The sequence below is a fragment of the Martes martes genome (assembly GCF_963455335.1).
Source record: "Martes martes genome assembly, chromosome: 5".
NCBI classification, from domain to species: Eukaryota; Metazoa; Chordata; class Mammalia; order Carnivora; family Mustelidae; genus Martes; species Martes martes.
This window is the reverse complement of record NC_137892.1, coordinates 76,755,544-76,780,223: the sequence shown is the minus strand read 5'-3', so window position 1 is coordinate 76,780,223 and position 24,680 is coordinate 76,755,544. Positions and strand designations below refer to the sequence as shown.

Here is a 24,680-nt window from a genome sequence, read left to right as displayed (position 1 = left end):
CCCATTTCAGGTCTTTTCTGATTTGGTTAAGTGTATATTTTTCTGGGGTTGTTGCTACCCTTTTAGTATTTTGTTCTCTCATTCTTCTATTCTTATCTGGATACAATGACAAGGCGGAAAAACTCACCTCAAAAAAAAAAAGAGCAAGAGCCAGTACTAACAGCTAGGGACCTAATCAATACGGACATTAGTAAGATGTCAGATCTTGAGTTCAGAATGACGTTTATCAAGGAGTTAGCTGGGCTTGAGAAAAGCATGGATGATACTAGAGAATCCCTTTTTGGAGAAATAAAAGAACTAAAATCTAACCAAGTTGAAATAAAATACAGTATTTATTTACAGTCCATTTATTTTCAAAAGGATGAGGGAGTTGGGGGAAATATAAAGGAAGTAGTCTCATTTTACTTAATCCATTTGTGTTTTTCATGAAATAACAGAGATCTGACTTACAATCACTGGTATAAGCGGGACCAAAAATGTTTATTCAGTTCAATTCTCCATTTTCAGCCAACACTGAAATTATACCACTGCAGGAAAATGAACATCTTCTCCACTTAGAGGTAAACACCAGCTAATATATATGTTATTAAAGAACCAGCTTTAGTTGTATCTGCCATAACATCCAACGAATCCTCAATGAAAGACACAGCCATCATAATACCAGACATTAAGAATCTTGGTGCAACATTGAAAATGAGATTTTACAAAAGGGAAATCAGAACTATTAAGCTATGATATCAACAGCATCACAGTAACAGTACCGTCTTTCTTACTCAAATATATACACTATTTTTAAGGCTTGGTTATAACAAAAACATCAGTAACTAAAATGTACACATAATTATTTTATTAACACCATGAAAAACAACGAATAAAAAAATAAAAATCCTTAAATTTTGTAACAATTATGAACACATTAACATTACCACTGTATATTTGTCTAAATTTTAACTGATTTTTACACTTTAAAAATAGCACTGAGTTTTACAAAAATACTGATAATGGCTCAACATTTTCGGAAGTCCGGTCACTTTATATTTCAGTAGTCTCTACTGTCTGCTCTTCCTTCTTCCACCACCATAGTCCTTCTCTAACCACCCATTTGCTCAATGCAACAACAGAGCTCTCTAACAGCTATGGAAGTACTACATCCGAAAACTTCTAGTTCTTTGAAATGGTTGGAAAGGGTTTTTTAGTGCCCACATTAGCAGCTGTGGTTTCGGTTTCGGTTTCTCAGGAAACAGAAGTGCTTCACTTTCTGGTGTAGGAAATCGCTCTTGGTAGACTGCGGGATAGGATTTTTGAAACTGAAAAAAAAAAAATTCAAGATGAATAAAAAAACAGATAAGAACCAATAAAATTGAAAAAAAAAGAACCAATAAAATTAGGTGATCTAATTTTAAAATTAAAGACTTTCTGATCTGATTCCATATGAGGCTCTCTTTATTTTGTTTTAATGTTTATTGTTCTCCATCAGAAAGAGAATAAGACGATGACAAATCATAATCAAATTCACTCCAACACAAATCCATTTCTTTTTGTGAGATCATTTAATTCCACTTGCTATAGATCTAATTCAACTTTAATTTGATCCAATCTTCAAACAAACTTCTCATTTCAGTCCTATTTCTTAAAATTTCCTCTGCTTGCTAACTATAAATAGACTTCACTTTAAAAATAGTCACACGTAATTCTGACTTGAAAATAACTTATGTTCTATACGGGTGAAGAAAATTTTGGCCCAACTACATTTCACGATCTCCCTGCCTCTCCAACTCAGCCCCACCTGCTTCTGCTCAAATGGAAGGGAAAACGTTCCAGTATATATAAAAGCTTAAAGAGAGGCAATAATGCTTTTCCTTTGATCCCCAACACTGAACTCTTCTCCAAAATTACTGAGAAAAATATGATTGGGAGTCTAGAACTCTGGTGCTCTGTGTATAATCCCAAATGTATGGTATGATCAGGAATCAAGCTTGCAGGAATCAGTCTTGAAAAATAAAAAGCATTCCCTTAATCTTGAATCACTACTCTAAGAATGGTCAAAGTAAATCCATTTTTAATTAAAAGCTCTTCAATGAAACCCAAAGCTGTGTTGCCTAGCAGGAACTAAACCCCAAATACTGGCTATCTAAAACCAAAGCCTCTTCAATTTTACACATCTTATATCTGCAAATTCAGTACAATTTACTTTTCAGAAAAAATCAGAGGAATCTGTCTTCATTTGGTAGCTTCTCAGAATTTAAAGTAACTGCTCCATTAACTCACATTGTGCCAAATATCCAAACGAAGGACAAATAACAGAGAGCAGCTCCACAAATGAAGAGTTCAATAATGGTAAAATATCTACACTGGAGAATAAGATGTGGGAAACTCATCACAACTGAGTACATCCATGAGACTTCTGGAGTATATGACTTGAATAATATACTTTCAAAACTGCTACATCTAAGAAGATGAGATTCACATGAAACCCATTAAAGCAGAGAATAAAAAGAGAAAACAATATTAAGACTAGTAGGAAGAAGACATGGCTTCTAAAGAACATTCTTTTTACCTGCTTCAATTTTTTCTTCTTCTCTTTGCTGGAGAGTTTTGCATCTGTTATGACTTCCTCCAACAAAGCTGCCAGAGGTTCCTGAGAGCCGTATGCTCTCTGGTATTCAAATTCCTCTGGACTGATCTGACGGCAAAATGACGGGGCAGATAAAGTGATATCCATATCGGCTCCTGGGTATTTTATCTGAGGCAAAAGGATTAATAGTGAAACACATAAGCATATTTTCATATAAGTTGCAAAACTGGTTCAGATCAAATAGAGCATATCTCCTCCTGGGAATGCCATGTCATTCTTCAATTCATTTGGAAAAACTCTTTATTAAAAAGTAAAAGTGTTTCTATAAATTTGAAAAAAATCACTTAAAGCCACAGTTTTAAATAAGAGTTCTTACCTTTTTTAACCCAAGAACCATTTTAATAAACAGAAAACCTGGTGTGCTCTTTTAAATAAAATCTTAAATTGAAACATAAACTAAACATGTTGACAAAAGTAATTCATTACAATAGTGAACCTCCTCCTCTGGAGGTTCCTTCCCACATCTGGAGGATCTGACTTCCCTTCCTTCGGAAAGGATAGAGGCACACATGAAGTATGGCTGTTATGTATGGAGAAGTACTACAACATCTCCAAATATGTCAACAGTAAAAAGCAAGAAAACAAATGTGCAGACACTGTACAGAGCAAAAGGGAAAATGGAGAAAAAAGAGGAAAGACGATGCTAAGACTTATAAATAGATGAACATCCATTAAAAATATTAATTTCACACCTACATAAACAAAGCAAATATTAACAGACATAAAGAGAGAAATTGATGGTAATACAATCATAATAGGAGTCTTTAACACCCCACTTACATCAATGGAGAAGGCATCCAGACAGAAAATCAACAAGGAAATAGTGGTTTTGAACAAGACATTAGATTAGGTGGACCTAACAAATATATACAGAAATTTCCATTCAAATACAGCATAATACACACTCTCTTCAAGTGCACATGGAACCTTCTCCAGGATAGATCACATGTTAAGCCACAATAAATTTAAATCTCAGTAAATTTAGGAAGACTAAAATAATAACAAGCATCTTTTCCAACTGAAATAGTGTAAAAGTAGAAATCAGTTACAAACCAACCAACCAACCAACCTAGAAAAGACACAAATATATGCTACTAAATAACCAATAGGTCAGTGAAGAAATCAAAGAGGAAATAAAAGAATACATGGAGACAAATTAAATGAAAACACAATGGTCCCAATCTTCAGAACACAGTAAAAGCAGTTCAAAGAGGGAAGTTTTTGGTGATGAAGACCTACCTCAAGAAGCTAGAAAAATGACAATAATGCCCTAACCTTACACCTAAAGGAAATAGGAAAAAAGGACAAAGACCAAAGCTAATAGAAGGAAGGGAATAATAAAGAATAGAGTGGAAATAAATGAAAAAGAGAGTTAAAAAAAAAAAATCAAGGGCGCCTGGGTGGCTCAGTGGGTTAAGCCTCTGCCTTTGGCTCAGATCATGATCTCGGGGTCCTGGGATCGAGCCCCACATCTAGCTCTCTGCTTAGCAGGGAGCCTGCTTCCCCACCCCCTCTGCCTGCCCCTCTGCCTACTTGTGATCTGTCAAATAAATAAATGAAATCTTTAAAAAATAAAAAAATAAAAGGAAATCAATGAAACCAAGAACAGTCTCTTTGAAAAGAAAAACAAAATTGATAAACCTTAAGCCAGACTTATTAACATAAAAAGAGAGAGGACTCAAATAAATAAAATCAGAAATAAAGGAGGAGGAATAACACCACCACAGAAATACAAAACAAGCAAAAAAACTGAACAGACTCTCAAATACAGAGAACAAATTGTTGGCTGCCAGGGAAAAGGGGGCATGGAGGTGGGGGGAAATCAGCGAATTGATGAAGGGGATTCAGAGGTACAAACTTCCAGTTATAAAATAAATAAGTCACAGAGATGGAAAGTATAGCCAATAATGTAGTCATGTTGATTGGTGACTACACTCATTGCAGGGACCATTAATGTACAGAATGGCTGGGTGACCTTGCTGGACACCTGAAACTAACATAACATTGTATGTCAATGTTACGTTAATAACAAAGAAATTAAAAAGTATTTAAGTTCAGACTCCAAGAGTTCCATCTTCCCCAAAATATAACACCTATAGTTCTTCTGCAGCCAGAACCCTAGTAAGAAAAATACCAGATACCCATGATTAAAGGGCACAAAAGGAAGAAGAGGGTTGCAGTCAAGGCTAATAGAAGGTTGGTGTCAAAGACAATGCCCACCTCACAATTTACCTATCACAGGGTCAGCCCTTAAATCTCCAGAACAATCCAACAAACACTTCCTTTTCCGAGAAGCCCTGCCCTGGATCTGCCATGCTGTCAGGGCTGAGCAGGCCATGTGAGAGAGTGGATCTCTGAGTATGAAACAACTGTTCGCGATTCTACTGAGTACTTCCAAGAGAGCAAATGTAATTGGACAAATGAGCGGTTACTGGCTTCACTTAGTGCCAGGGCAGTGCTCCTCCACAAGATCATGCTAATCTGCTGTTAAATGAATCAGCAGAGCTCAGCCTTCTGATCTTCAGCAGAGAGCAAAGGGTTCACTTAGGAGGTGCTGCATGGTCTGTCTATGCTTTGGGAACCGTGAACCGAGCCAGTAGACAGGGCAACATCACTATAGCCATCACTTCTCTTTGCAGAAATTCAGTTATTTCTTTTCTTTTCTACTTTTTTTTTTTTTAAGTTTGGGTCATAAACATATTGGGGGGGGATTTAACTAAAGCAGCAGTAAGGTTATACTTTTTACTAATTAAAATGGCAAAGATATATGTATTAATAAGAAATATGCAAAGTTTCTTAGACTACTCATGGGAAAATGGATCAGAACAATCATTCTGAAGGGAAATTTGGCAATACGCAATAAATACTTAAAATACATCCCTGGCCTTTGACCACGTAATGCCACTCTTAAAAATTCATTCTTAGAACATAATCATGGATCATCCCCCCAAAAATCTAGCTACAAAAATGTTTACCACTTTATTATTTGCAAAATAGAGGGAAAAATGGAAGCCACCTAAATATTAGCCAAAGAAAAACATTTAAATAAATTATGGTATAGATCCATATTATGGAATACTATACTACCAATAATAACAATATTGTGGAATAATATAACACTAATGATGATAATAATCTTAACCACAGTAGCTACCAACTGAGGGGCTACTATGTAACAAATATCATTCTAAGCACTTAACATATCTTAAGCCATTCAACTCCTAAAACATCCCTAAGAGGTAGGTATTAACTGTTATTATCCTATTTTACAGATGAGAAAAGAGAGGTATTGGGTAGAGGCTGAAGCAGAGACACATTAAAAAATGTGCCTGAAAAAAAAAAAAATAAAATGTGCCTGAGGTCACAGGACCAATAAATGGCACATGAGGAATACAAGCACTACTTAGCTCCAGGGTCCAAGCTCTCAACCACCATGAGGTCAGTCAAGAGTATTTAGTGATATAGGAAATATTTCTTGTATTGTCAAGAGAAAATAAGGCATAAATGAGAGAAAGGGAGGGAGGCAGGAATGAAGGAAGGAAGGAAGAGCAAAGAGAGGAGAGGAGAATGGAGGAGAGGACAAGAAGAGAAAGAAAAAGAAAAAGCAAGAAAAAAGAAAAGAAAAGGAAAAAAGAAAAGAAAAGAAAACAAAAGACAAAGCACAGAAAAACACCGGAAATACTGTAATACTAACTGAACATTAGGTGTTACTCTTACAGTTTTTGGTGTGCATTTTCTTTTCTTTTCTTTTCCTTTTTTTTAAGATTTTATTTATTTATTTGACACACAGAGAGAGATCACAAGTAGGCAGAGAAAGGGGGAAGCAGGCTCCCTGCTGAGCAGAGAGCCCAATGCGGGGCTCAATCTCGGGACCCTGATACCATGAACTGAGCCTAAGGCAGAGGCTTAAACCTCTGAGCCACCTAGGTGCCCTTAGTGTGCATTTTCTATATTTTCCAATCCTTTCAACATATTTAAGGTTGATAATTATCGAAACTATTTTAATTTTTTAATAGTTTTTTTTTTTAAGATTTTATTTATTTGTTTGACAGAAAGAGATCACAAGTAGGCAGAGAGGCAGGCAGAGAGAGGGGGGAAGCAGGCTCCCTGCTGAGCAGAGAGCCCGATGCGGGGCACGATCTCAGGACCCTGAGATCATGACCTGAGCCGAAGGCAGAGGCTTAACCCACTGAGCCACCCAGGTGCCCCAATAGTTTTTGGTTTTTTTTTTAAGATTTATTTATTTTAGACACACACACAGAGCATGGCAGTAGAGGGGCAGAAGGAGAAGGAGAGAAGCAGACTCCCAGCTGAGCACAGAGCTCAAGGTAGAAGGGGGCTCAATCCCACAAGCCTGAGATTATGACCTGAGCTGAAATTAAGAGTCAGACACTCAACCAACAAAGCCATGCAGGCACACTGGAAACATGAACAGTTTAATTTTTCATTTTTAAAATTTTAATTTTTAATTATTAAAAATTTAAATTGCACACTGAAAACATGAACAGTTATCAACTTTAATAATACTTCAGAAGGTAGCATTTCACCGGTCCTTAATATTGGAACCTCAAAAAGTACTTAAGCAGAAAGAGGGCCACTCATTCAGAAGGAGCCAAGCAGACCTCCGTCTGCCTTTATCAAGTGTCTGCACCCACAGACTTATACACACCCCACTTTGGGGCCCACATAACAGTCATGTATTATATTTCTTTTGCATCACTTTAATATAACAATAACAACAAAAATAACAACAGGCTATACTTCAAAGAGGACCTGCTGTACATCAGACATTTAAGCTAGGGTTTTGTAGTAGAGCATTCTACTCTTCACAACAGTTTTACAGGACAGGTAAGGCCAATTTTAACTCCTTTGGAAACTAAAATCCAAACAGGTTATCATTTAAGGAATTTGCAATCAGAAGTATGGAGCACTGACCAACATAACAAAACTAGTAAACATTTCAAAAATTTTCCAAATTACCAAACACACATGGTGTTCACCATGTACCAAGCCCCATTGGAAGCAATTTGTACACATTTATTCACTTAATTCTTCACATCTAGAGATCCCAAGAGGCCTAGCAAGTTTACAGGACTTTCTGCTGGCAATTTTAAAGGACTGTTAATACCCCTTCCTTTACCTGGACCCTTCGTAGATGAGCCACACGCTCCTCTATGGAGGTCTGCAAGGCCGAAGGGACTTTCAGAATCTCTTGGTAATTGTCCATCAGAAACGTCACCAACCTAGCAGCTAATAACTCATCCAAATCTACTTCATCCTTGGAACACAAGATGCAACGGGAAAATGTCTGAACCATCTGAAAAAAGAGGGGGAGATATTTTTTAAATAAACACAGATGAGGTTTGTTGTTGTTGTTGTTGTTGTTGTTGTTTCCTATGCTGAACTGCATTTAATAAATCTGCAAAAACCAAAGGTGACCAGTCAATGAGAAATGGCCCACAGCCCAGGGTACACATCCTATCTGGCACCTAGCCACACCTGGTCATCTCAATGGGCTGATCTTCTTATCAACGAGTGTGAACAGAAGGTACATCTCATCTCACAGAGACTCAGCAGAGACTAAGCAGAGACTGCTTGTCTGAACAGCTTTTAAAGCACACCTCTTTACAGACAGTTTTAAATATATATAAACAAATTCTGAAAAAATATGATCACCACCATCACTTGAATTATGTAGCACTTTAAAGTTCAAAGTACTTTAAAGCCATTTTGTTTACTAATATCTTTATTTCATTTTGAATTTTAGAAATATGCTAGCACAACTTATGTGCCTCAACTGTTACACTTTTTCCTACTTAACTATTAGTTTCTCTAGAATTTTGGGTGTACAACTGACAATCACATTTGAATGAAATGATGAGACTTTATAACAAGTACATTAAGTAATGAGACTATTTACAACAGACAGAAATATAAAAAATATTATGTAGTTGCTTCCATAGAATCCATAGAATTCACTATGATTTGGAAGGATTTTTTCCCCCCTTTCCTACTAATTTTATTACGGACAATCTTGTTTCAAAACCTATAAGCATGAAATGACATAATTCTGTTTAATCAGACTGCATGTCATCAACATATTGCAGATGATACTTTATTTACCCTCACACTTATGTGTACAGAGACACACAGACATTTTTTACCTGGAGGCTATGGACACTGGGGAACCTTAATGCCCTAAAATTCTATGCAAAATTTTCCATGTGCATTCTTCTGGGGAATAGGTGCAAAGTTTTTTTCAGCTTTTCAGAAGGGTCCATTAGCCCCATTACCCATCTATTCAACCAAAAGGAAGGTCAAGCAAGATTCACTCTACTGGACACTGAGTGTTCCTTTACTCTTACTCAATGCTTCTAAAATGAGGCCAGAGGACCCCCAGGGGTATACTGTGGTTCACCAGGATATGGGAAGTATGTATACCCCAGTGAAGAGGAGTTTTGCTCCAAGACCTCCAATTTTGAGGAAAATTAACAAATTACATAAGAAGGGGTGCCTGGGTGGCTCAGTGGGTTAAAGCCTCTGCCTTTGGCTAAGGTCCTGGGATCGAGCCCCACATCGGGCTCTCTGCTCAGCAGGGAGCCTGCTTCCCCCTCTCTCTCTCTGCCTGGCTCTCTTCCTACTTGTGATCTCTGTCGAATAAATAAATAAAATCTTAAAAAAAAAAAAACAGAAAATACACAGAAGAAATTCTAAACATGAGCCCTATTTTAAAATACATGCTGACACAAGAAAGTAGAATTCAAAACTAGCATATATGTTTTTAAACCAAATTGAAAATATCTTAAGAAATATACTTACTCATGGACCCTTAGATCATACCCCAATAGAACAAATTCTCTGTCTCCCCTCAGGCTGTCTGGTCCAACTTTATGTTTTATTTCTTTCCTCTTTACCCCATTATATGTGATGCCCCCTCCTACTTGTTATAGTAACAAATGCTTCACAACCCTTTCTGTCTTGGAGGAAAGTATGTCTTTTTCTTGAGAGGACCCTTATCCTTATTGTCCTCCCTTCCTTCCATTTATGTTGACAGTAGGCAGGAGACCACAGATACCTCTACATTCAGATTCTATCCCTACTCACTTCACTTTCCATTATGTTCTTTAATACACCAACACTGGAAGTGTAATCCCGCCTGCGCGGTTTCCAAGCTGTGGCTCTTTGAGCAAGCCTACCTTGGCGCCTTCCTTGGGTTGCCAACTAGTAAACTTTATTCAGTTGAACTGTATTCCAAAAACTCAAGTCAAGTTAGATGTTAGAGATCAACCTACCAGTGTTCGGGTCCCAAAGCCATCACATAGGGGTGGCATCTCCTTATTTAGGCAGATCCTTGCCATCATCCTCATCAAGAGCTGTAACTTTCTCCTATTTTCAGGTGGCAGGAGAAGGCAGCAAATCTGAAATGCTTCAATAGCCATTTTCTCTTTCTGTAACAAACCTTTCGAGAAAAAAAAATTTAATCTTTTAAAACCAATAGCCTCCTTGACTCTATTATGTTTACATTTTCCAAAATACATATTATTAAGATATACAAAACGTATCCACATATTCAACTATGCTGGGCCAGCTGATTACAGATCCACTGAATCAGCACAGAAAATACAAACCATCAACTAGGGATGACAAATGTATAAAACAAATACAGCCATTTCCCTCCCTCACACCCTTGCCAGATGCAAGCAGATATTCATAGCCTTCTTTCCCACTGAACCAACATCAGGTTGAGTCTAACCTAACCCTCAGCACCCACAGTTACTAGGACTGAGACAGCATGAGCAAGGACATGAATGCACCACTACTGCCCTGAATTCTCCTCCTTATATTTTGTCCCCAGGATGAGCAGGGTCACTATTTGGCATGATTCTTACAGACTGAATAATAGGGCTGACAGGCCTACAGTCAGACCACTGACAGATGGCTGCACTTGTTTCCAAACAACACATGTCAAATAACCCTTCCTCTCATGTAGGCTGTTTTTTTCTAGCTGAGTAAACCAATTCAATCATATTATATGCCATCTCTCCTCACCCAAACTAGAGTATTCCAACAGACTTAGAGTATTCTAATATTGTGCTAAAAATTAAAGTTTTCTAATTGTGCATTCTCTTCAATCTCATTTGTCCCCAAACAAATCCTCTAATGAGACGAAACTGCTTTCATCGATTTATTTTTTCCATACTCAACCTCTTCAAGTTCCTGCTAGTCTCTGTCTTGGAGGCAAAACCATCTTTGGCTTTCAGTAAGGATTTCCTGACCACCTATGCTCTGCCAGGAACTGTGCCAAGTCCTCGAAATATGAAAATATGCCAGGTCCCCTACTTTGAAGAGCTTATGCGATGTGAGGAGACACCCATCAAAAACAAGCAGCAAAATCTGAGAGATGCTGCAAGAGACATCTGCAAGGGGCACTGAGGGGAATTGTAAGTCACTCCTTAGGACTGCAGCATGGGCCATGAAGGTGAAGGCTTGGCAGAGAAGTGGAGCTGGAAAGGTCAACATAGACGAGACCTTAGAAGGCCTTGAATGCCAGATCAAGGAACTTAGGTTTGATCCTAAAGGCAGTGGGTGTGCATGGGAGGGAAAAGGAGGCAGGAGGGGACCTTTAATACACCCAGTTCAACTAGGTGTTTATCTGAAGGATACAAATAGTAATTCAAAGGGGCACCTGCACCCCAATATTTATAGCAGCAATGTCCACAACAGCCAAAGTATAGAAAGAGTGCAGATGTCCATCGACAAATGAATGGATAAAGAAGATGTGATATATAGATAGATAGATACAGATATAGATAGACACATACATACAATGGAATAGTACATAACCATCAAAAGAATGAAATCTTGCCATTTGCAGCAACATGGCTAGAACTAGAGGGTATTATGCTAAGCAAAATAAATCAGTCAGAAGAAGACAACTATTACATGATGTCACTCATATGTGAAATTTAAGAAACAAAACAGAGAAGCATAAAACAAAACAAAACGAAATCAGAGATGGAGACAAACCATAAGAGACTCTTCACAATAGGAAACAAACAGATTTGCTGGAGGGAAGGGGCTGGGGGTAAAGGATAGCTGGGTGATGGGTATTAAGGAGGGCAGATGATGTAATGAGCACTGGGTGTTGTATGCATAGATGAATCACAATTCTACCTATGAAACTAAAATAAATAAATAAATAATAGATAAATAAATACATAAGATGTACTCTAAAAAACAAACACCCAGTGCAGTCCTAGAAGTTCACTGAAAATATTGTTGCTGATCATCATCACTAGACCTTCTTTCAATTCTACATAAACAAATCTATGGAGAGAAAAAAAGTTTATGACCATATTTTAACTCATTCATTTATCCAATGAATATTCAGTAAGCCTTGCCTATATTCTGGAAACTATTTTATTTATTTATTTATTTTTTAAAAAAGATTTTATTTATTTATTTGACACAGAGAGAGAGATCACAAGTAGAGAGGCAGGCAGAGAGAGAGGGGGAAGCAGGCTCTCCGCTGAGCAGAAAGCCCAATGTGGGGCTTGATCCCAGAACCCTGAGATCATGACCCGAGCCGAAGGCAGAGGCTTAACACACTGAGCCACGCAGGCGCCCCTGGGAACTATTTTAGAAGAGGACATACAGTGGGGAATAATACAAAATCCTTCCTGATCTCATGGAGCTTACTTTCCAGTAGCTAATTAGCAAAGTGGTACATAAATATGTCAGGTGGAAAAAATGCTAGGGATAGAAATAGAGAAAAGGAGCTGGGAGTGATGGGATGTGCTCAGAAAAACACTTCTGGGTTTTTAGAAAAGGTCTCTCTGTAAGGAGGTGAAGTTTGAGCAGAGATCTGAAGGTAATGAGAGTAAGCCAGGGAAATATCGGAGACACATCTTCAAGGCGGAGGAAACAGCAGTTATGGAGATTGTGACATGAGGGTCCGTGTGGAGTGTGTGAGGAACAGCAGTGAGGCCAGTGTAAAGAGAGAGCAGCGTATAAGAACATTCAAGTCGGAAATGCCATTACAGTGGAAGGCAAGAGCCAGACCACACAGAACCCTGTAGACTATTGTTAAGGACTTCAGGTTTTATTATGAGTAATCTGAGAAACCACGGGAAGGCTCTGGGCAGGGGAGTCGTTTAACCTGAATTACTCATTACTTTGGCAGTTGTTGAGAAAACAGATTGCGAGGGTAGCATGGAAGGAAGAGGATGAAGGGCATGATGGTCTGGATGAAGTGGCAGTGCTGAAACTGGAAAGAACTCACTATATTCTAGATTTATTTTTCCACAAAGCCTTCTATGTTTTCCATGGAACTTTCTATCACATTAGCCTACAAATCCTTTTTCCAAATTATAAACACATTTGGACAGTCAGATTTCACCTTATCTTACTATATCTCATGTATATATATTGTTCCCCCACCTGCTTTATTTTTTTCTAATTATACATAATCACCTCCTAATGTATTATGGAATTTACTTTTTTGTTATGTACCATGGTCTCCCCTCTGCCTTCCTGCAATATAAGCTCCATGTGGGTAGGGATTCTTGTCAGTTTTGTTTATTGATATACCTCCAATGGCTAAAAGAGCACCTTGTAGATCACGGGAGCTTTATAAACATTTTCTGAACATATGAATGAAGGAATGACAATGACCTATCCCTTGCTAGGAAGAGAGCTAGAATATCTGGCTTCAGGCCCAGTTCCCACTGATTGCATATGCTGGGGCATGAATCCCCATTAACCCAGCAGTAAATTGTTGTGGACAGTTGTAAAACCAAATCATTGTACTGTTATGGGGGCCCAAGGGCTATAAAGGGAAGCTTAGGTGAATTGAAAGTTTTAAGAGCATTCATGTTGGCTGCTGCAACTACTACCATTACTACTACTAAACTTCAAAGCATTAAAATACCAGGGTAGAAAATGTGATATGAATCAGATGCAACTCTGGCTAGATTCTCTTTAAAAGTCAGTTAAAAAATGTATTGCATAGTAGTACACAGATGTGAATTTGGCTCTGGGTCTCTACAATAAGAGAATAAGTAAAATTTAACAATGCCCCAGCATAGCTGTGTTACTGAGTGGCAAAACATCTAAGAATGCCCTCCTCAAGCCTAAGTGCCTCAAAGGTTGCATAACCATATTACATAGGCTGGGAAAAAATAAAAACATGTGTAAACATCATCCACATATACAAATTTACAATGCATAATTCACAAAGACTCTCACAATTATGACTCTTGGGGTCACTGGCAAAAAATCTCATGTCCACATTATTATTAGGTACAAAGAACAATGTCTGGGGGCGCCTGGGTGGCTCAGTGGGTTGAAGCCCTGCCTTCGGCTCGGGTTGTGATCCCAGGGTCCAGGGATCGAGCCCCGCGTCGGGCTCTCTGCTTGGCGGGGAGCCTGCTTCCCTTCTTCTCTCTCTGCCTGCCTCTCTGCCTGCTTGTGATCTCTCTCTCTGTCAAATAAATAAATAAAATCTTTATAAAAAAGAAAAAAAAAAAGGAACAATGTCTGGTAATGTTAGAAGGTCCTGTAAAACTTTCATTAAATTTTGCTTGACTTGACTTTCACAGAAAGAATGTGGATGCCTTTGTTGCCATTAATGAGAGTCTATTACAACATTTGACAGCCATTTGATAGTTGGTTCCTTATTTACATAAAGATTACAGAAGTCTTTGCTAGGATTGCCTCTTAATGTATAATGTAAAATCCTAGTGTCTTAAAACCTAAGTGAAAATTGTTCTTTAGGCAAAAGGCTTATATTTTAATAGCATTTCATCTGCTATAGATATAACTGATTTAGCATCTGTGTGGCTGAACACAAGATTTCAAGGATGAACTACAACAGCTGACTTGCCTTTATTTCTTACCCCAATCAAATAATTCAAATAAAAAGTTCATTTAAGGGGCGCCTGGGTGGCTCAGTGGGTTAAGCCTCGGCCTTCGGCTCAGGTCATGATCTCAGGATCCTGGGATCAAGCCCCGCATCAGGCTCTCTGCTCAGCAGGGAGCCTGCTTCCCCACCCCTCAACTTCTGCCTGCCTCTCTGCCTACTTGTGATCTCTCACTCTGTCAAATAAATAAATAAAATCTTTTTTTAAAAAAGTTCATTTAAGTAGGTAGAAAGTTCTTACTCCAATCAAATAATTCAAATAGATAAAAAGATAAAAAAAGTTATCCAATGTCCATAAAATGCAAGAATTAGGAGTATAGACTCACCTGACATGAAAGCAAGATTTGTTACAAAGTTGTAGTTCAATGCTACCTTAGGAATACACAAAAGACCAATAGGACAACACTGAAAGTCTAGAAAGGGGCATAAGTATGCATGGGAACCTAATATATAATAGAAATGTCATCACAAATCAGTGAGGAAAGAACGGTCTGTTCCAAAGTGGTGTTTGGAATAATCTGATAACTGTATGGCAAGAAAAAAAATGAAATGACAGCGTCTTGCCTTATTAAAAATACAGGAAATTCTGACTCCCAGCAAGATGGAATAGCAAGGACCAGACTAACTCTCCCTCCACAAACAACTAGAAAACTAGGCAATAACTGTTTCTATCCATGGGGCAATAAGACAGGATGACAATCCCTGAGAAAAGGGAACAAAACAAATAAGCTATGCAATTTCCCCACATTCTGCCTAGTGGCACATTCCAAACAAGGAACAGAGATGAGATCTCAAGTAGAGGGAAGAGAAACACTGGAGTTCCTGGAGGCCAGGTCAGCTGGACCTTGCAGGGCAGAGTTCCATCTGCAGGGAGCTAAACAGGAAAAGGTTTCCATAAAGCTGCAGCAAAATCCCCTGAGACTCTGATGAATATCGAAAAGCATATACATGATTAAAGCAAAGTTGAGGTCATACAAGAAACAACCCATGAGCTTTGAGCTGAATGGTTCCCAGAGCTCACAGAGTAGACAACCCTACTCATGACAGAAGGCATTATGTAGAAAGCTAGCAGTTTATGCTTCAACAGTAGGACCAGACTCCCCTTCAGAAAAGGTTAGTCCAGTTGGGTCTGAAAAATAACTTTAAAAACAAGATGCAGATGAATCTAATTCAGTTACATTAACTGCCTAACAGAACAAAGCTCACCATCTTCAAAGGAAGACAATAAAATTCAGACACTCAACAATGACAAAAATTTTGTTCAAACAAAATTACCAGATAAGACAAGAAGCAGAATGGTGTGACCTCCCCAAAAAATATATCAGTAGAAAATCATAAAAATAGCACCAGAAATGACAGAGATGAAGGATTTAGAAAAAAGTGTGTTACAAAAGGTATTCTAGTTCTTGTATTTAAAAAATATATATATGAATACAGGAAGGAGAGAAATGGAAGATGTAAGAGAGAACCAAATGGTACTTCTAGAGATGAAAAAAAAAATTAATCCTCAAAAAAAAAAACAAAAAACAACAGCAACAACAACAACAAAAAAACACCACTCACTGGAAGGGAACCACAGCAGACTAACATTTCAAAAGAAAACAAAGAAGACTTAGACAATAGAATGAATTAGCCAAAACAGAAGCAAAGAAGACAAAAAGTAGGGGAAAGAAATGAAGAGAGCTGCAGCAACCGGAGGGAAAGTACCAAGTGACCCAAAATGAGTCATTAGAAAAGCGGAAGGAGTCACAGAAAAAATAGTTGAAGAAATAATGCCCAAAAACTTTCCAAATTTGGTGTGAAATCTAATAATCAACATAGGAAAAAAATTCAGTTAATCAAAGGGCAATAAACACAGAAACCTCTTAGAAATGTATTATAATTAAATTCCTAAAAAAATCAGTGATGAAGAAATTGTCAAAAGCAGAAGGAAAAAAAAGATACATTATAAACAGAGGAACAAAAATAAGTAATGATCACAGACTTTTCATCAGAAACGATTCAAGCCAGAAGACATCTTTAAATATCCAAGTCAGAAGACATCATCAAAGTGCTGATAAAAGAAAACCGTTAACTTAGAATTCTATACCCATTGAAAATACTTTTCAGAACTAAGTCTGAACAAAGACTTTTCAGAATTCCCTACTCCCCAAAAAAGCTGAAAAAATCTGCTGCCAAGACACCTATACCATTAAAAAAAGTTAAAGGACATTTTTAAAACAGAAGGAAAGTGATACCTGATGGAAACCTAAATCTGCATAAAGGAATGAAGACTACCAGAAAAGATTAACATATGAATAAATAAGACTTGTTTTTTATTCCTTAATTTCTTTAAAAGAAAATTACCTGTCTAAAGAAAAAATAACATACAATATGGTTTATAACATATGCTATAAAATACATGTCAGACAAAAATGTATGATAGCAATATCACAAAGGGCAGGAGAAAGAATATAAAAAGATATTATGGTAAGGTGGTAACATTATATATGAAGCAATACAATATTTAAACTTAGGCAAAGATTTCTTGAGACAAAAAAGCACAAATCATAAAAGAAAATGACAAAATGGACTTCATAAAAATGAAAAGCTTCTGCTTTTCCAGACATTGTTAAGAAAAGGAAAAAGAAAACCACAGTCTGGGTTATACACTGAATATGCAAATAACTCTTACAACTCAATAACAAGAGAACAAACAAGCCAATAAAAACCAGAATATTTTAAGACACTTCACAAAAGAAGATACAGAACAGCCACTGGGCAAACAAAAATATGCTTAACATTACTAGTCATCAGAAAAATACAACTAAAAACCATGAAAATATACTACCACATACCCACTAGGTGAGGTAAAACAAAAGACTGACAGTGTCAAATGTTAATAAGGATTTAGAGCTACTAAAACTCTCATGCATCAACTGATGGGAATGTAAAATGACACAACTATTTTGGAAAACAGCTTGTCAGTTTCATAACGAAAGTCAACATACATTTATCACATGACTCAATAATTCCACTCCTATTTATACAAAAGAAGTTAAGATATATGTTCATAGAGCCTTATTCATAGTAGTCCAAGACTGAATACAATCCACATGTTCCTCAACAAGTGAGAAGATAATTGTGGTTTGTACTATATCCATGCAATAGAATACTCAGCAAAACAGTGTAACAACTACTGGTACCTGTAACATGAATGAAATCTCAAAAATACTGTGTTGAGCAAAAGAAGCCAGATAGCACATACTGCATACTTTCACCTGTATGCAACTCAAAAAGAAAACCCGATCTATAGCATAGAAAACTTCTATTTCCAGTTGTCTGGTGCCAGTATGGGGTTGGGTACTGACTGAAAAAAGAACACAAGTGAAACTTCAGAAGTTGAAAAAAAGGCAAGATGGTGGAGGAGGAGAGAACCTCATTGCCACTGCTGGTCCCCTGAATTGAGCTGGATATCTACCAAACCATCCTGAACACCCACAAAATCAGCATGAGATTGGTGGCTTCCGACACTCCAGATTTTCCTTGGGTTCATCTTGCCTGTGTCGTGGTTGATATTTTGGACTCTAAACATTCCCTCAGCCATCCCTCAAGAGAATGACTAGGAGGAGGAGCTCCCAACGAAGGAAAGAACCAGAGACAATGGCCTCTGCCACAGACTTAATGGATATGGATCTAAGGAAGATGTCAGAAAAAGACTTCAGAGTAACATTTATAAAGTTGCTATTTAGGCTTGAGAAAACTGTTAGTGACAGTATAGAATCTTTAAGGGCAGAATGTAGAGTTACTGTCACTGAAATTAAAAATGATGTGAAGGAGATGCTATCTAAATTGGATACTCTGAATGCCAGGGTAAATGAGAAAGAATAAATTAGTGATCTAGAAGATAAGCTGATAGAAAGGAAACATGTCAGGAATGATAGAGATAAACAACTACAAGCTCATGAGATCAGAAGTAGAAAGATCAATGACACCATGAAACATTAGAAAGTCAGAATTATTGGGATCCCTGAGGGGGTGGAGAGAGAGAGAGAGAGAGAATGAGGATGTATACTTAAGCAAACCATAGCTGAGAACTTACCTAATCTGGGGAAGAAAAGGAGGATCTCTGTCCAAGAGGCAGAGAGGACCCCTCCCAAGATCAATAAAAATAGACCAACGCCCCAGTATATAATATAGTAAAACTTGGTAATCTTAGAGCCAAGGCAGCTATCCTGAGAGCAGCTAGGGGTAAGAGACGTCTTACCTATGGAGGGAGGAACATCAGAATAACATTAGACCTGTCCATAGAGACCTGGCAGACATAATAGGGTACTAAATGAGATGAACATGCAACCAAGAATACTTTATCAAGCAAGGCTGTCATTCAGAATGGATGGAGAGACAAAGAGCTTCCAGGACAGGCAGAAAGTGAAAGGATATGTGACCACCAAGGCAGCCAGAGAGGGAAGGGGTCTATAAAAGAAAAAAGACCCCAAGAGTAATATAGACCAGAAAGTAACAGAGATAATCTACAGAAACAGGGACTTCACAGGCAATATGATGGCACTAAATTGGTATCTTTCAATAGTTAGTCTCAACGTGAACAGCCTGAAAAATGAAATGGCACAGGGTTTCAGATTGGATAAAAAGACAGGACCCATCCATATGCTGCCTACAAGAGACTCATTCTGAACCTAAAGACGCCTCCAGATTGAAAGTAAGGGGATGGGGAACCATTTATCATGTAAATGGACCTCAAAAGAAAGCTGGGGTACCAATTCTCATATCAGACAAATTGGACTTTTAAACCAAAGACTGTAGTAAGAGATGTAAAGGAACACTATTATCATACTTAAAGGGTCTATCCCACAGAAACAATTTTAAGTATCTCTGCCCCCAACATGAGAGCAGCCAACTACATAAGCCAACTGTTAACCAAAATAAAGAATCATATTGATAATAATACATTAATACTAGGAGACCTCTCAGCAATGGACAGGTCATCTAAGCAGAAGATTAACAAAGAAACAAGAGCTTTGAATGACCCAGTGGACCAGATGGACTTTGTAGATACATATAGAACATTCCACCCTAGAACAACATAATACTCATTCTTCTTGAATGCACATGGAACTTCCTCCAGAATAGATCACATCCTTGGTCACAAATCAGGTCTCAACCGATACTAAAAGACTGAGATTATTCCCTGCATGTTATCTGACCACAGTGCCTTGAAACTGGAACTCAATCACAAGAAAAAATTTGGAAGGAATTGAAACATGTGGAAGTTAAAGAACATCCTACTAAAGAATGACTGGGTCAACCAGGAAATTAAGGAAGAACTTAAACAAGCCATGAAAACTAATGAGAATGAAAACACATCGGTCCAGAACCTAGGGGATACTGCAAAGGCTGTCCTTTCAGCCATGTAGCAGGATACAAATCAAAACCACAATGAGATATCACCTTATACCAGTTAAAATGGCAAAAATTAACAAGACAGGAAACAACAAGTGTTGGTGAGGAGGTGGAGAAAGGGAGCCCTCTTACACTGTTGGTGGGAACGCAAGCTGATACTGCCACTCTGGAAAATGATGGAGGTTCCTCGAGACATTAAAAAGAGAGCTACCCTATGACCCAGCAATTGCACTGCTAGGTATTTACCCCAAAGTTACAGGTATAGTGAGAAGAAGGGGCACATGCACCCCAGTGTTCATAGCAGCAATGTCCACAATAGCCAAACTGCGGAAGGAGCTGAGAGGCCCTTCAACAGATGAATGGATAAAAAAAGATGTGATTCATATATACAATGGAATATTACTCAGCCATCAGAAAGAATAAATACCTACCATTTGCATCGACATGGATGGAACTGGAGGGGATTATGCTAAGTCAAATAAGTCAAGCAGAGAAACAATTCTATGGTTTCACTCATATGTAGAATATAAGGAATAGTGCAGAGAACCATAGGGGAAGGGATGGAAAACTGAAGGGGGAGAAACTGGGGAGGGAGATAAACCATGAGAGACTGTGGACTCTGGGAAACAAACTGAAGGTTTTGATGGTGGGGGTGGGGGGGATGGGATGGAGTCACCAGGTGATGGACACTAAGGAGGGCACATTTTGTGATGAACGCTGGGTGTTTTATGCAGCTAGTGAATCACCGAACACTACATCAAAAACTACTGATACAATGGCTAACTGAACATAATTTTTAAAAAGTGAAAAAAAAAAGAGAATCTTCAGGAGTAATGGAAAGGGTCTGTTACCTTAATTGCAATAGTAATTACACTAGTATACATTCATCAAAACTCACTGAACTGTACTTAAAATGGGTGCATTATTGGGTTATCTGGGTGGCTCATCTTGAGGAACCGCCATACTGTTTCCCAGAGTGGCTGCACCAACTTGCATTCCTACCAACACTCTAAGAGGGTACCCCTTTCTCCACATCCTCGCCAACACTTGTTTCCTGTCTTGTTATTTTTTGCCATTCTAACTGATATAAGTTAGTATCTCAATGTGGTTTTGATTAATACAGTCAATTTAAAAATAAATTAAGTGAATCAAGAGAAATTAGATACCCAAACACAAAAAAACAAAACTTAAAAATCTTAGAATTACAGAATCTCTTCGTGCCTGAAAGATTTCTTAAAGTTACACAAAGTAAATAAATTTGACCAAAATAAGACATAAAAGTTTTTTACCTTTTGATTAAAACCTGAAGAGAAGCCACAAACTAGGAAATGGTATTTGTAAGACACAAGGTATAACACAAGGTATTTGTAAGACACAAGGTATATTTTTAGAATGCCAAAAAAAAAAAAACAAAAGAAAAAATGAATAAAGGACAGAAAAAGTATTTCACCCAAGAAGAAACCCACATGACCAATAAACAGTAACAAAATTACTTTTCACACACCTCAGACTGCAAAAATTGAAAAGCCCCAGCTGTGTTTTGACCTTGTGACATGAAGCAAAAGGGCCAATTCAGGGTCTTAAGCCATGTTTGGGGGGCTTTGAGGGGGACAGCTGGAGCTGCTGATGCTGTTACCACGTTTGATCATTTGCAATGTCAGACTCAGATCATATAAACATGGATTTCTACCAGACATGTCACAGCATCGATGAACAATCACAGCAGTCCCGTAATTATGGAGGAAGTGGGGGATTCTATAGCAAACAGAATTCTTTCTATCTACAAACAATACTTCCAATAACAATGAACACATCAAGCACTAAATCTTGGCTTCTATATCTCACTCCCTACTCAAAGGAACCAAGAATTCTTTTTTTTTTTTTTTAAAGATTTTATTCATTTATCTGACAGAAAGAGATCACAAGCAGGCAGAGAGGCAGGCAGAGAGAGAGAGGTGGAAGCAGGCTCCCTGCTGAGCAGAGAGCCCAATACGGGGCTCGATCCCAGGACCCTGGGATCATGACCTGAGCCGAAGGCAGAGGACTCAACCCACTGAGCCACCCAAGTGCCCCAGGAACCAAGAATTCTTAAAGAAATGCCTGATTCCAGGGCGAGGGAAAGAAAGAACAAGAAGAGCTTTTCCTGCCAGAAAGTAAGAAAGTGCTCTAAGAATGATGGGGATGGGGTTAAAAAGAAAAATTCATGAGCTAGTTTTTAGGGGCTTCCACTGGGATTCCAATTACATGTCTATCAGATTACTTGATATTGTCCTACATGTCAGTGGGGCTGTGTTTGATGCCTGTTGTTTTATTGTGGTTTTTTTTTTTTTTCCCGGGCTTTGCTCTCTCTGTACTTTCCTTAGGCTAGCTTTTATTGCTGTATATGGAAGTTCATTGATCTTTTTCTTCTGCAGTGTCTACTCTGTTCCTAATCCCACTCAGTGAAATTCTTTTTTTTATTATGAGATTATCTTTTTTTGAGTGTACAATTCAGCAATTTTTAGTATATTCATTAAGTTATGCCTATCACCACTATCTAATTCCAGAATATTTCCATCATTCCAAAAAGAAATCTCCATACCAGTTAGCAGTTACTCCCCATTCTCTCCTCCCCTCAGCCCCTGGAAAACACTATCACTGTCATAGATTTGCCTGTTCTGAATATTTCATATAAATGGAATCATACAAAACATTTTATGTCTGGCTTCTTTCACATAGAATAATGTTTTCAAGTTTCAACCATGTTATAGCATGTATAACCTTTCATGTATATGCCTTTCATTCCTTTTGATAATTGCAAAACATTCTATTGTATGGATATGCTACCTTTTTTTCATTTTTCATTTCATGGACATTTCTGTTATTTCCACTTTCTGGTTATTATGATTAATGTTGCTATGAATATCTAGTTGCTGGGTGACATATGTTGTCAACTGTTTTGTATACACCTAAGAGTGGACATACTAACTCACATGGCAACTGAAGTTTAACTTTTTAAAAAACAGTCAAACTATTTAATGTCTATGCCAAAGTAGTTAAGACTTGCCCCAGGAATACAGCTGGGATTCACAACTATATTCTCATCTTCCTTTACACGCATAAATATCAACACATAATTACCAACCCCCTTTCAGCAAACTCTTCTTCATTTTAATTTAGTGTTAAAATTGAATGGTCAGCAATTATCAATTGTTCTTTAAAACATTACACTCTTGAATTAATACCATTGTCCATATCCTTTATTAACATGCACAGATGTATTTTTCTTGGTTACCATATAAGTCTTAAATAAAAAAGTTTTAATTTTGGATTATGTTTTAAAAAGTTTATCTGGCAGCCATCTAGCGTCTTTGTGTTATATCATAAGTAATCTAACCGGCAAAATTTCCTGGAGCCTGGAGAAAAAGCCTTAAAGTCCTAAGTAGCCATTAAGTAAACCTGTATTTTAAAAAGACATTGAACCTATGGAATAAAGCAGACAACAGCATTTCTCAACCATATCAAAGTTACAACTTGTACTCACAAAAATATTAATCGGTAGAATATTGGGAAACTGGCAGGGGACTACTTTATTATCTTTTTAATATTTTTAAATTATTCTTTTTAAATATTTTTGAATGTTTAAAGAGGCAATAGCATAATAAGTTGTACACCTAGAATTCCCTTAGTATTAGAAACATAGATACTATAGACAAGGGAAAGAATCTAGTCCCAAAGACATTAAACTGTGCCCCTGTTTATCACATCATTATATGTGCCAAATAAAAAATAGACTAAAAATAAAATAAAATCTGTTTATAGAATGTAGTGATATGCAGCACTTCCATGCCATTAATCTTGATGACAGCGAATAGTTCTACTACACGTAAAAACGTACGAATTTCACAAAATACTATAACACTTGAGGACAAGATCTTCCACTACAGAAAAGAATTTTATTTGATAGTGGTTTTTGGAGTTTATCTTTCCACCATTAAAAATTAGAACTAATAAAAAAATTAGCATAATAGCAGCTAACGCTTATAATAATAAAACTAATTTCTATGATGAAGAAAATAGTTAACATTTATTAAGCATTTTATTATGTACTGAACAGTGTTCTAAACCCCAAATATTGTCTCATTTAATCCTTCTAACAATTGTGTAAGGGAGATAATAATCATTATTCCCACTTACAGAAAAAGAAAGTGAGGCTTAAAGAGATGAGGTCACTTACCCAAGTCACACAGCTACTAAGTGGCAGAGTGTGATGTGAGCCCGCACACACCAGGGGCATGCACACCTAAATACCATGCTATATGACTCGCTTTGTCCATGTGCCAATTATTTCCTAAGGATAAATTCCTACAAGAAGAAAGGTTGACTCGAAGAATATGCACAAATATTGAACAGGCAGATAGTGGAATAGAATACCACTCTGCATTTTTCAACTGGGGGGCAAGGATTAGACAGTAAAAAGAACAGAGAATTTCTCAACACAATGAAATCTGAAACTAGCTCCTTTCTATCAAAGAGGGCCCATAAAACCATTTCCTTGAGAGTTCAAAATGAAAGCCAGGTGATAACCATTCCTCATTTCTCTCTCATTAAGTAAAAATACAATGCAGTGTACCCCTGAAGAAACTTCTAAACCACTTGAAAATGCTAATTCCACCACACGAAGGAATGAAAAACTGAATGTAACTCTAAAAAATACGATCCATAGGTAAAAAGGTTTTATCCAAG

General features: G+C 37.5%; 1 protein-coding gene across 1 annotated transcript in view; it reads right to left on the bottom strand.

Annotated features, from left to right (window-relative positions):
* Positions 1-310: 310 nt before the first annotated feature.
* Positions 311-24,680, bottom strand: part of DEPDC1B (DEP domain containing 1B) — a 76,188-nt gene continuing 51,818 nt past the window's right edge. The window contains exons 8-11 of the mRNA XM_080803801.1: positions 9,928-10,094; positions 7,776-7,952; positions 2,558-2,743; positions 311-1,307 (exon numbers count right to left, since the gene is read on the bottom strand). Coding sequence (XP_080659927.1) covers positions 1,146-1,307; positions 2,558-2,743; positions 7,776-7,952; positions 9,928-10,094 — 692 coding nt within the window. The 3' untranslated portion in view covers positions 311-1,145. The remainder of the gene's footprint in view (positions 1,308-2,557; positions 2,744-7,775; positions 7,953-9,927; positions 10,095-24,680) is intronic.